We start from the raw sequence: 14,087 nt of genomic DNA, 5'->3' as shown, positions 1-14,087 counted from the left end.
CTCATGATCGGAGTTTTCGTGACATGGCTACGGATAAGAGATGCCACATCAGACACAACGTAAAGTGCACAGTTTTATTTGCATGATTAGAAAACACTATTTGATTTATTGAGAGTTTGGTGAGTGTGTTTTGTGAGTGGTGGTAATACTGCCCCGCTCTCTTAAGCTTCCATGACACCAGAGGGTGGGGTAAGGAAAGGGTAGAATGGGTGGGGGCTTATCGTGCCACAACGGACTGCCCAGCCAACCAGAAGATGGGAAAAGAAGCGCACCCTTGTTGTTTGCTCGCCTTTGGCCCCTGCCATCTGTCCACTTGGCTCCTGACACCTGTACCAGCCTGTCAGAGCTGGGCTTTCCTGTCATCAGGGGCAACGCAGGGTCTGGCCTGTAGGGAGACACCGAGCAGCGGGGCAAATGTAACAGCTCCAGAGAATTATGGGAAGAGGTGGGTGGGGGTGGTTTAGGGTGAAATTGGGGCCACTACTTGAGAAACACAAACCTATGGCACTTTTACTCACGCATTTTTTATTTACTTATGGATTCTCTTGACTGGTTTAAATGTTTAGCTTTTTGGTAAATGGCCTTTGCAGGTACTTTTACCCCAAATCTGTCATCAAAGTATTGGATTTAGCTTCAGAGGCAACGGCAAATAGTTGGTATGGAAACAGCTATTCATACGGTGCCAGATGTTCATCAGTCGGTGATGTTAAGGGGAGGATTCGGTTATTTTTAAGGGGCAGGCTGCTTGAAAGGCAAATGTTGTTGCTGTGAGCACCGATGTGTTCATGTGCACACCTTTTCTGAGCCAAAAGGGTTCACTACCAAAAAGAGCCGTCTCTCTAGCCAAACTCTGCGATACAGGCCCATGAAGGAGCACATTAATCACTGAAGTGATGTCAGAGTGACAGAGGCATCCAAGACGAGACGGCTCCCTGGCTATAGCTTGAGGACTTTTTGGCACCAGAAAAAAAAGAAACAGATGCAGCTTAAACCTGTTAGTCGCCCACCTCTAATCGGCTTACACTGGCTCGGTGACAGGCGACTGGCACCTCGGAAGGGTCACAGACATGGCTGCTAGTACATACACCTCACAATAAAGGACAACATGTTGGATAGCTGCATGAAACCAAAAACGGCACTTTACACATTCGGCATCACTGAACAGTCATGGTTAGGCTTTAGTGACAGGATTCTCTGTGCTCATAACTATTTTCATTTATACCATCTCATGTTTTAAAGATTATGTTTTCAGTATGTTCATGTAATCCTCCATCTTTTTCTGACTCCAGAGAAAATGAATTTGCAAATTGCTGTTTCAGCTTGTTGTACCCAAGTCAAGCCATGAAGACTTGTTGTGAAAAACCTGGAGGATGCAAAATGATTTCTTTGCTACGCTCGGTTACGTTTTTAACTAAGCAACTTCCCACAGCCGCCAACAGGTGTGAGGAGCAAAGAGGAGCGCTTCATTAAATGCCTCAAAGCCTTCAGACGCTGGAGTAAAATAATGATGTGAGCTGACCTTACATGGACAGACCCCCCCCCCCCATCTCAGCATTCTGTCAAAGCACACAGACATTTTCTCGTCTGTGTCTGAAAGCAGGCAGCAAAGTGAAGGCCAAGCTAACTAGAGTGGAATGAGGACCCCACCCACCCCCAGACCACTGGACTGGGTCTTGTTTGTTCTTGGCAGAGGGTTACATTGCGGGTCCCATCCAGTCCAACAAGTGGCACTTTGCCAGGTTATTGAGCCATTGACACAGACATGTGGATGTATTCACACAGAGTTTGTGGCTGAAACCTCACTCGTGTTTACTTTTGGAACTGAGGAGTGTTGCTGTTTTATCAAACTGAGAAACCTGTATGTGTGTTTAGGGCCTGACCTGACATCAGTTACACTGACAGAATACATGCACACACACACACACACACCAAGAGAGAAATTGCAGTGCAAACAGTAATAATGTTCTTTGTGTATTTAAAAAAATATTTGTATGTATGACAAAAAGTAAGTCAAAACTTTTTTAATTAATGAAATTAATCAAACTTTCACCATATTTAGTAGTTCAACATAAACAAACACACACACACACGCACAGACAAAGGCTATTTCAACTGATTTCCAGCAACAACACATTCAGCTTGTTCAGGACATTCCTGCTCTCATTTGTATTTTTTACAACTCCTCATACTTATTAAAATATTAAAATATTTTTGAATTTCATAGTGGGAGTCTGTGGGAGGCTGCTGTAGTAGTGAAATCAAACAAGGACCTTGTGATATTCTCACATTCGCTTGATCCTGTCCTCTACTTTTTACCATCATGCATTCTCAGCTTGTGTCAGTAAAGTTATTCAGCAACTCAGACTGCATGTTCTGCAGGAAATTCATTTTCTAGTATAGTGAGTGACCTTATTGTTGTAGGTGTTGCTATTAATTGATTCAGCAATGTTGGGGATCACTGCTCCATTCTTCAATGTAATTCAACAAATTCTCCAATCTAACTGCTTGAAATGCACAGTGCATTACTTAACCGACCACATTTTTTTGCCCCTCTCTTGCCTCTGCAGGTTGAAGTTGAGGAGCAGCATGGAGACTTCAGCTCCAACAGCCACTGAGAAGAAGGAGTGTAAGGGTTCAGGTTTGGATGGAAGCAGCTTCTCAGAACTGCCAAAAAAGCCCTCACCCACCACCCTGACCAGAGGTACAGCAATTTCCCAATACTCTCACACGTGATTTAAACTATTATTATATTTGACATACTGGAAGAAGGACATTGGTATTTTATCAGATTGACACAGTTAAACCTAATCTAATAAAACAGCCTAGCAAAGCTGTAATGAACAGTTCTTGTTGTTATTTAGCCCATCCTCTCTGTGGACAGAGTAATGGTATCACCCATCCCTAAAACACTACACAATTCAATAGCACAACAAATTGCAACCTGCAAAATAACCACAAAGTCCAAATTGAACATTATGAAGGTCTTATACATGCATGGCTGCTGCAATAGTATGCATTAGCTTTGGTCCCTTGAATATCACTATATAAATTCAAGCTATTATTATTATTAGTTTTAGCTTGTTGTTCCTAACAAACTGTTATTTGTGTGTGTGTGTGACACAAATTAATTGCGATGTAAACAAGTAAATTTATTTATTTGGTGATTGAAATGAATTGAAATGTATGGATTCATTGGCAGTACTGTGGCTCTATTTGAAGCACTAGTGTAGTACAGCAGTCTTGTATCCTGATGCGCTCTCTCCAGGATCTTGTACTCTGCAGTGCACTGAACTGGAACATTATGGCTACTCACATAAGTTGCTGGGTGGCACATGAAAAGAGTTAGACCCGGAGATGGGGGCTGCATGTTTCAGAGATGTCAAAGAATGGGTGATGAAAAAATGCTTTAATGAGGTCGAAAGACCTTGTTCTCACCTCCCGAGTGTAAATTTCATGAATTACTTAAAAGGCTGGCATAGCAGTGGACAACACGGTCTATCAGAGGCCTCGGATAAAGGCTGGGAGGAGGGAGGGACCTTTGAAATGCTAACAAGATGTCGTGTGACATTGTGGCGGTATTTTTGCTTAATGATGGGTTTGGTGGCCTGCCATGAGAGGAGCCATGAGCATTAATTGTTTGGGGATGCAGGGTGAGAAACTAGGACGTTTCAGTGCGCACTCCCTGGCACCTCCACAAAGAGGCCACAAGTTTTTCAAAACAGTAAAGAAGAAAATATTGTGCTTGCCATGCCCTGAATTATTCATTCTTTTACACAGTTATGACCATTGTGTGTGATGTAGGCTGTGAGGGCTGAATTTCTATAACCTTGCAAAACAGAAAAAAAAAGTCTCTCCACACCCGTCAGGGTTTATTTGTGCTTGTGAGGTCACACAGAGGGTGCAGGATGTGCAAGATTCCCTTTATAATGGGGTCATAATTAAAAGATGAGAGCTCATGTTTTCATTAGTGAATGTGTGATGAAAACTCCTCATAACGAGGTTGGAGGACCTTCCTCGGGCCTCTGAGGTACCACTGTTATAAATTACTAACTCCGGCTGCTGGACACTGGAAACCCCCAGGAAGACACACTGGCATCATCTTATGGGCCACTGCAGAAACATATCATTCAAGTTGTGTTACTGTTTGATGAAGGGCCTGGTGGCCTGCCATCACAAAGCTCACTTTGTCACACGGGATCAGTAGAAGTAGGACATTAGGATTTCAGTAGATAGTTTTAAAGCTTTGCCTTTGTTTTTAATTTGATTATTCCTTCTTTTTATTTGAACTGGTTCTAAGAATAATGAGCATGTGCAAACAAAAATGTGGGACAAGTGTGAATAAATCAAGTAGTTGGGATATAGTCATGGTCTTTGTTTATTCAACTCACTCATATTTGAGTTGGAATCACAAATTACTCAAAACTATGCATACTATGCTATAGTTTTTTATGCATGAAAATAAAACTTCACAGTCAAAAAGTAGAAATAATCTGAGAACATCTTGTTCAGTCATCCGCCATGAATCTCATAACCTGTTTCATGAGAGCTTACTTTGCTTTTGTTTCACGGAGACATGTCGTGCCCTGTTGAACTCTCCTTTGTCTTCGAGTGCAGAGATATATGGAGGCATATCGGGCTCCAAGGGGAAACAGAGCAGGTAGAATAGCAGCCATGGATGCTGGCACAGGAGCACAGGTCAGGTTCAGGTCAGATGATTGGAATCAGGCGTCTTTATCATGGCCTTGTTAAATGTTTTAAGTGGGCACCCACATTTTGTGAGACTGCCTGCATCTGTCTCACAGCTACAGGGCATGCTTCCACAGGCTCGGCCCTTGCAACCTGACTCCCAGGCCCTCTGGATTTACGAGTCTGTTTCAGCTTGTGCCGAACCATGTCAGAGTAACATGTGTTCAGATTAGGTGCCCGCTTCCAGAACTGTAAAACATCTCACGCTTTCAAAGGAATACCTGTGATTGATGCACCTCGTCCTCCGTATTTCACACAATCTGAGGGTAAGGATGCTCACATGTGCTTTGTTTCGCTGCCTTCCTGTGGCCTCAGCTGAGGAAGAGCGACAGTTTTAAACATAGATCTGCCAACTTGTTATTTCACGGCCCTATATACTGAGAAAGTTTGCCAAAGAGAATTTTTCCATCATCCCTCACTTTGATGTTGACTGTACGAGGCCAGTGGAGCAGATGCGCTCTCTTATTTCCACCTAACAAGTGTGTTATGTTCATCTTTCTTAGAGTCTGGCCACAACTTGCGAACCCCGCCATGAATTGATGTTCTCCAGCATATAAAACACATGTCTACATATAATTATTCACAGCTTTGATGTGTCCTGCATCCAAAGAAGGTTGCCACTGAGAGGCAGCATAAAAAAATCTCCTAACCTTTGTCAACACTTGCTGTCTCTAAATAAGAATATAGAGTTAAATCACCCCTGCTCTAGTCTTGCAGGAGCAAATGGACTGTAGAGTAGATGGATGAGGAGAAGTCTAGTGTAATTAGTCTTGCTGCGATAAGCATCTGAGTGTTAATAATGGCCATCATGGATAAGGCTCATGCAGAGTGTGAGTCTTAAGGGTCTCCCACAGGGTCTCTGCACTGGCCACAGGGCCTTTCTCTAGACCAGGTCAGTCCCCCCAGCGGCAAAGAAAAATATCCTAGAAAAAATAAATACGCCCTTTACCCTGATCTCCCTCTCCATCCACAGGCCACAGGCCTACTCCAAAGGGAGGACGGCCACTAATCTTCCTGAGAAAGAGATTTCTGCCTTTCTTTCTGTGTTCCTAAATGAGGCTCTTACGCTGCTGTGGTTCTGAGAGGTTGAGGGGGTGGGGGTAGTGATGGTGGATGGGGGGTTATGCAGGAGTGTCTGCATTCATGTCGGACCTCTGTGCTCTCTTTGGGTTTGACTCCTTGGCCCTGCACCTTAGTTAAAATAACAGGACAATTATTCTCCTGCTAACTGAGGTGTTCTACTGAGTGAAAAGATAATAAAGAAAAAACTGTTCTCCACAATGCCCATGCTGCTCCTGAGCATGTAGGTGAAGTGTGTAGTACAATGCAACAGTATGTATCCTGCCTATTTAAAGAAATGCTGTGGATCAAATTACGTACAAGAATCATGTCCCCCGGCTCCTAAATCCAACATGTCATGGATTTCATTTTGAACAGCCCAAAGTACTTGTTCGTATCCCCGCTGTTGAGAGAATGAGCTCTATCAGGTGTCATCTGCAGAAACGTCTTGTTGCAGCATATCAATAATGCCTTTCCTGATACTTGAGAAGACATGCAAGCAACAAGCTTACAGGAAGGCCTATTGACCAAGTCCCGATGTTGTTTATTTTCCTGTCAGAGTCTATAGCTGCACACTATCAGGAACTCCCGGCTGTCCTCCAAGAATGACTTCAACAGGGCCTGATATGGTTTCTGTCCCGGAATTACTTTCAATTCATGGCCCTTTATTTGCAAACTTGAAGCTTCAGTGTCAGAGTCAGTTTACACCTACATTTTGTTCATTTTCTTTTGTCTTTTGCACATATTACCAGCCAGTATTGCTGAAATACTTGATCAGCTGACTGTACGGATTACAGAGATTGGTGCTGATAGTAATTCATGTGGATTTTATACACAGTTAACTTGGTTGCTCTCCAAGTCACTACTCATCTCCTCTTCCAACTTTCATCCTCACATCTCTTTCTCCTTGTGTTATCTAGAGTTTCGCTTTGGGGAACTGGCTGGCCAAGACAGGATTTTAAGATTAGATATGCTAAGTGAAAACATACAGGGAACATTGTGTTTTTTCATGATTTATTCCTCTATTTATTTGGCCTTGCTGATTGCTGTGTGAAAGCCATAAACCCAGGTTGTTGAGCCTTGAGTAGTTGCTGCAGTCGCTGCCTTTATCATCACTCATTACAGGCTGCTCTCATCACAGCAGAGCTGGCCTACATACTTAGAGGAGAGAAGTGCAGTAGGAGGCAGTACGGCTCTCCTCCAGAGATTCTTAGCAATTGGTCACAAGGGTTTTGCAGCTTAATATACTGTATATACATGTATTATCATTACATTTTATTTGATTCTGAATTCTGAATAACTTCCCTGGCTCCTTTTTCATGTTTACTTGAAGTGCGTAAGCAAAGAAACCCCAAGCTGAATCCAGCTCCAGAGTTCAGAGGAATTCTTAAGAAGTTGAAAGCACTATAGAGACATGTCTTTCTAGTTTTGAAAAAGAATATCACAAGACAAATGTTTATTTTATTGAATGCTTAGAACCCAGTCTTAAAAGCCAATATTAAGCAGCCTCGTCCTCCAACTATAGTTTTTGAGCAAATGCCTATAGCATGTTGACTCAGTGGAAAACTGACAGCCTTTGGCAGGTCTCTAATGTGGTTATGAAACATAAATCAGGCTCAAATGAGAGGACATTTCTGATATTGGTTGTTTCTTTGGAACGCTCTGCCTCAGCTTCAAAGCCTCCAGAGTTAAAAAAGCAACATGGTATGCTTTGGGCAATGTCTGCAAATATAAATCTCTCTGTACCAGAGGCGTCTGCACATGCAGGGCCCAAAGACAACATGTTACATTCCTTGCAGTTTACAAGCGGTGGGAGAGAAGGTGGAGGCAATATATGGATGCTTTAGGGGATTAACCAGCACTCCGTCAGCCAGCTTTCTCTCCCTATCCCTCGAGTCTCTCCCTTCTCACTGGCTTGTACTTCCCTTTTTCTTTTTTGTGCTTCATCCTCTCTTAAACAGAAAGCTCTTTCCCAGCATGCATGAGTGTAATCCATGCCCCTGCCTCTAAGACACTTCCTGCCTATTTTGTTTGTTAGGCTGATGGGAATCAGCCCAATAAGGTGCCTGGCTCTCTCGTCTCCTTTAAGGTGTCGCCTCAGGCAACCGCTTTCTTTGGACGGGGGAGACGCTGCATATTATTAAAGAACTTGTTGAAAGTCCATGCCCGTGCATTTCTATGCTGTGAACTCTCAAATCTTCCTGACCCAGTGTAAACCTCACTATGCATCAGAGCTGAGCCACCAGCCTGCCAGCCTCAGCTACTTTCATCCGCTAATGTAGCCCTAACACTCACAGTTCAAGTGAAGCAAAATAAACATCTGAGGAGTTTAGACATGGTAAAACAAAAATGTGCTCTGGCTGTAAACACGGGCGGCAGGCACTTATGTAAACACGCCTGGTTCCTATGGCTGAGTTGGTCTAAAGGCGGACAGTTTGTGGTCAGGCCCTTCCGGTTTGTATACCCCCCCCCCCCCACACACACACACGCGCACGCCACCCTCGCCTGCAGACACAGCTGTTGTCCACCCTCGCAGAAATGTTGCTGGAGGAACAGAAATCAGTCGCTGCGCTGCACGGAGCACAGAGGCCCACTCACCTATGAAGAGACGCGTATGTCTGCAGTTACTCAGGCAGACGGGGAAAAACAAAACAATACACACATCGCAGAGTTTGCATCAACATTTATTCTCCAGGGAAAAAGTGTGCCTCTTATTAAATGTGTGCTATACTCTACTTCAGTTGTTTCTCAGCCTCAGTCAGCCAATGGGCAATAAGTGTCTTTAAAACGAATGCTTTGTGTAATTGTGCTGTAGCCACCTCGGAGAGGAGGAGGAGGGGGAAATTGATTTTTTCCATCAGTGAAAGTCTTCCAGAGGGAAATGCTGCTTCTTGTAATTACAGATCTAAGGTTTCACTGTTGGTGCTTCCTAGCCTCCTTTAGCATTTCGCAATTAGCCTAATCACTGAGAGCTCAGGGGCAGTCACATAATGCCAGACGTGTTCATACACATCATCTGCCAGCCTGCAGTGGTCCGACCAAGTGAACTGAGTTCAAAGTTTTAAACAAAATGGTCACATCAGGACACAATAGCAAACCGTCCTACAGAGGTGGAGCAATTCCATAAACATCTCTGACAAAATAAACTTTTATGATATATTTTTATGGCCACATCTCCAGGAGGGTGAATCTTTCTCCAGATGGAGTGTAACACCTACTGGCCTCAACCCAAGGGCAGGTCACAGATGAGTAAACCGTGCAACCAGCAAAATAAGCAGATGAGGTTACCAAGGTGAATAAAGTGGATACACGTATAACAAACACAGACTGTCCCTGCCTACAGATTCACTGGCTCTCCTAAATAATCAGAGAGGAAAGACTTGAAGGCTTTACAAAGAAATGTCAGAGGACCACATACAGTTACTACTACAGTTAGTTTCTTCTATATTTAAAGAATGTTGTAAGGGTAAAAATTAGGAACACTCACGTATGACAATATTTTCTAATTTTAAGTCTCAACAGCTGAAAGAGCTGGTTCGGGTTTCTTCACGAGACCTGAGTGTGGAATGTCGATCACATAATGTGGACACCGATGATCACACTTTTGAACTTGGACACATTTAAAAATTTTGGGAAATGTGCTTAATTGCTGTCTTAAAATTAGAAGATTGATTGAAGCACTTAGCTAGCATAAAACCTGCAAGCAGGAGGAAACATCTTGCCTTGCCCGAAGTACATTATTCAAATATACAGAACTCAACAATTAATAAAGAATATGCCTATTTCCCAGAATGTGTTAAAACCCTGCTATGATCATGTATCAACTGAAGTTCCACAACCAGGCCACCTGATCGGACCATGTGGTTTAAATGAGCTTTCAGATGGATATTTTATTGAGATATGAGGACAATACAAATACATTATGAGCAGGTGAGTTCATTGTGGGCTCAATCATCTCAACTCAATCTCACTCTAGCTTGACTGAGCTTTCAACCACATCTAATGGTCTTCTTCAGCAAGTTGAGCCAGCTCAGGGGTTTGATCAACTAATCAAACTTATGACTCTTTGTAAAAACCATGAAGTGTGGTTGAAAGCACAGAGAAGTTTATGTGGATCTTGAGTTAAATTTATTTTATCAGACACAAATAGGAGATGAATTTGGTGTCATTTTACATTAACTTCAGAATTAGAAGTATGTCCACCGACTGCCACGTGTTTGCTACAGTGCCATGTTCTTTGTGAGAAAGTTCTCTGGGACTGTGCTGCTGTTAGATACTGCTCTGTAATCACAGAAAAGCCTGTCATAGGGCCCCTGTGTGGTTGTCATGGTCCCTGGGAAAAAACGCAAACAAAATGCTGCCATATGGAAAACTGATTTTCTAATGCATTCATCATACAGCTGCAGGAATAAAGCAACAGATGATTGAGTGGTGTCTCTGGTGGAAAGGGTAGTTTCTTTGGTATGAAAGAAACAGGATGTCTGAGAGGTGGATCTAAAAGTCTCCCTATTCCCACTATACATGTGCCCATCGGCTGATCATATTACAGTGCTGGTTTTAGATGGAACAAATCCATGGTGGAGCTGGCAAACGTCCAACAAAGCAGATCATATATTAAAGAAAACAGATGCATAAAGTGTCATTCTGACTTCTTTGTTTTGTAATGACACTGTAAACCAGTATGGGCATGTACAGAGTGAATGTAGAAGAATTATTTAATCATAACATTATCTTAAACTCAGAGAGAAGATGATGTGATGTGAGGAGAAAATGTGAACTGGTCTGAGGGTAGAGATAAACCAGATTCAGGCGGAGAGTTTACATGAAATGTAAACAAGAAGAATGGAAAGACGAAGCCTCTTCACAAGCCGACATGTGATATTTTGGTCCAGTTGCAGATGAGCGGAGATTAGACAAGTTTGAATTTCAAGTCTGTGTTGTACAAAGTCAGTCGTCCATTCATAGATAACAACCAATGAAAAAACCCTCACACCCCCTGTCTGTCAAACAAACACCCATAACTGCTGCTCTATGAAAGTATAATTACACTCCTCATTTTGTGATTACTGCATTGCAGAGGTTAATCACTCTGGAAGGAGGCGGCTGCCTAGTGAACAGTCTGCAATTGAAAAGGGTTTGTTGAATGAAAGCCTGTGTGCGTTAGTATAGCACATAAGTCTGTTGTGTTTTGTTTGCCAGGTGATTTCCCCAACAGTGTTCGAGCTAAGCCGGAGAATTCCTGGCTCTTGCTTCAAAGAGCAGCGGGGTCACCGCCCGACAGCAGCGAATACAGACATGTTCACGGCAGACATGGTTCTGACGCATGCTCACTGCGAGCGCACTGTTTATCAGCTTGACCACGGTCATCATACATTTTATGATGCTGAACTGAAAATTGCATGTTCCTAGTTTTCTCAGTTCCGCACAAACGAATACACAAACAGTGGAGATGAGGCTTGCGAAGCAAATATGACAGACCTTGCTTATTTCTTGGCTAAAGGAAAAGGTGCAGGTATTTTTTTCAGATTACATTAGATCAGAACAGATCACTCAGTCATGAAATGATAAAAGTAAGAATAGTAGTTGCAGTCCTCTATGTTTACAAGGTAGACCATCTAAAAGTACATATTCATCTTAAAGGGGTTAAAGTTTAAAGTTAAGTTTTAGCCAGTCACACTAAGGCAATACATACTGTATTTTTCTATGTGTTTAAACTACAGAGATAATGTGTGTTGGCTGTGAAATATTTTGCTGTTTGCTGACTGAAAAAGGAAAAGGAATGAGTTTAACCATCATCCCATTGTTCAGACCTTGTGGACAGAGAGCTTAAGAAAACAAGCTGTAAATCCCAGTGTGGAGAGAATCCTCAAATTAACCGGCTTAGTAAGGATGCTTGACCCTGAGGCCTGTGGTCAGACCATTGTCTTATCAGAGATTAGAAGGTTGGCATCAACTTTCATGGTCTGGCGTGTTCTGGCACGGTGCTTCCTCAGCAAGTAAGCACAGAATGTCAAAGCAGTCAATAAACACCTCCCTGAGGTATTTTGAAAGCTTTGTACTTGGAGACAGGTAGTTGGCAATTGGTCGGTTTTGTAAACGTATTAATTTGTCACTAGTTTCATAAGAAAATGCAAATGAAGTCAAGTTGCATGTGCAGCTCATCAAAACAAAAACATTGTGTGTTTGTGTCTGTTTATTGTATTTGCATGATTCTCATTCTCATTTGCCTGATCACATTCTCCGAGTGTTGGCTTTGGCAGAGCAGGTTGGAGATGGTTGGGCGATAAAGGTTCTGGAAATCCTCTTTATTCACCAGAGTTGTAGTCTTAAGATTTAGAGAGTATCTGGCCCATCTGAAAATCTCCCAGAACAAAGAAGGGTGGGGGGTGGAAGAGAGAGATGGAGACAGAGAGAGGGAGAGAGGGTACTCAGCTGAAGAGGGGGTATTGTTTACATATCAAGACACTTCCTCTAACTCCCAGGAAAAGCAGTAATTTGCCTTGCACGGTTTTACAGTTTAATTTCTCCACTGCGCGGGGGGATAACCTCTTAATTACAGAGGAGGAAGTAGCCCTAAGCCCCGGACAGAGGGTGAGGGCTCACAGAGAGCCTCAATGAGTTCTGGACCCCCTCTTCCATTCTCCCTCCCTCTGAAATGGGAGTTTCTCACTCTTTCTTTGTCGTGGCCATTTTGCCTGTTCATTAGCACATGTGGGATGTCTGGGTGTTTGCCAATTAGTGTGCCTCTCCAGGTATTATTTCCTTCCATGAGGTCAGACCGTGAGCACAGTGGAGACTTGTAGGCGTCTGGGTCTGGAGGATGTGGGATAGGGGGAGGGGTTTGGCTAAACCATAGGGACTATTACCTCTTACAGACTAGGAATCACTTCATTAAATAATCTCAAATTGAATACACAATGAATACAAAAATCATCTCAGGGCAACTAACATCCAAACTTGCACAGTAAAGGCCATAACATGGCCAAGGAAGAGATGCTCCATGGAGAATATTTGGCAAAACAAATGCATAATGCAAAACTTTCCATTCAAATGTCATTAAGTTGTGTCATCAGTGTGAAACAGTGTATCAAGGGTTTAGGCTTTTTCCTTTAAATGCTTTTGTTACTTGAATACTACTAAGTTGCTTTTCACACTAAAATTATCTCAGTCTTGATGAGTGTTTTGGCTCCGTATCAGTTTTAATCCCTGTCCATACTAACACACCTGAAACAAGTATATACCATGACCATTAATGTACACTGGGAATGCATGTACCGGAGTCAACAGGACGGCATGCACATCCCGCTGGACATGGGAATTGTGGCAGATTGCTTGAATAATAGTTTGTCTCCTACAGGCATTTAAACTGTTGAATGTAGAGTTTACCTGCATAACAGCTCATAGCAAAGACAAGTTTCTTCAAATGAATGTTGTAAATTTTGTAAATTTGTTGATGTTTCCAACTACACGCGACATACTGTATGTTGCACTTTTGAGAGGGGTCCCTGACATGTGTAGTGTATTAGTTTTTCCTGACTCTTGTTGAGGGTTGAGGATGAAGTTTCCAAACGTCTCTGTTTTAGCGGCTCTAAAATGTCAAATTAGTGTGGACGCCAGGCGTATAAACAGAGTTGAAGCTTTTTCAAAAGAAAACGTAGTAATTTGGATGTAGCAAGTCTCACACGATTTTTGGAAACTCAGTAGGTAAGTTGATATAATGATCTCAAACACATTTCCAGTTTAGTCTCAGTATTTTTGGATTGTAGGTTCTACAAAACAAATAAGTCACCATGGGTTCTGTTGAAATGCAATGGCCATTTTGTTCGCTTCTTTCGGACATTTATACACACACGGAACATGGAGACTGATTGATGCCTGTTAGTAAAAGATTAGTTGAATATTTTGTAAGGTGTCATTATGTCTGATGAACTTGTGCAATAGAAGCTGCTATAGAGCTGTTTTTGCAGGTGTGCATTAACTTAACTCAGTGCCTCACATTGGCCTTTGTGCGTGTACGTGTGCGTGCGCGCGCGTGTGTGTGTGTGACTGTTTGCTCAGTGTTTAACTGTGGCAGCTTGTCACAGCTGTAGAGACTGTAATTGCCCCTGACCTTGGCTGTGGGGCAGATGGAGTAACAACAGTAATAGCAGGTTTTCATTTTGACTGACTCTCCTCCTCTCCTCTCTTCTCGCCTTGTTACAAATATCAGTTCTTTATTTATTTGTGGCTGAGTTTGTGAAATATTATGTTTGTGTTTCTGCTAAACTGTTGCCTTTATTGTA

The 14,087-nt window shown here is 42.6% G+C and overlaps 1 protein-coding gene across 2 annotated transcripts in view; it reads left to right on the top strand.

Moving 5' to 3' along the window:
* gli2a (GLI family zinc finger 2a) overlaps positions 1–14,087 on the top strand; it is a 75,969-nt gene that overhangs the window by 13,288 nt on the left and 48,594 nt on the right. For both annotated transcript variants that reach the window (XM_020099731.2, XM_020099732.2), the window contains exon 2: positions 2,568–2,701. In XM_020099731.2, coding sequence (XP_019955290.2) covers positions 2,587–2,701 — 115 coding nt within the window. In that variant the 5' untranslated portion in view covers positions 2,568–2,586. The remainder of the gene's footprint in view (positions 1–2,567; positions 2,702–14,087) is intronic.

Source organism: Paralichthys olivaceus, chromosome 10 (assembly GCF_024713975.1).
Source record: "Paralichthys olivaceus isolate ysfri-2021 chromosome 10, ASM2471397v2, whole genome shotgun sequence".
NCBI classification, from domain to species: Eukaryota; Metazoa; Chordata; class Actinopteri; order Pleuronectiformes; family Paralichthyidae; genus Paralichthys; species Paralichthys olivaceus.
This window is presented reverse-complemented; position numbering and strand designations above follow the sequence as displayed.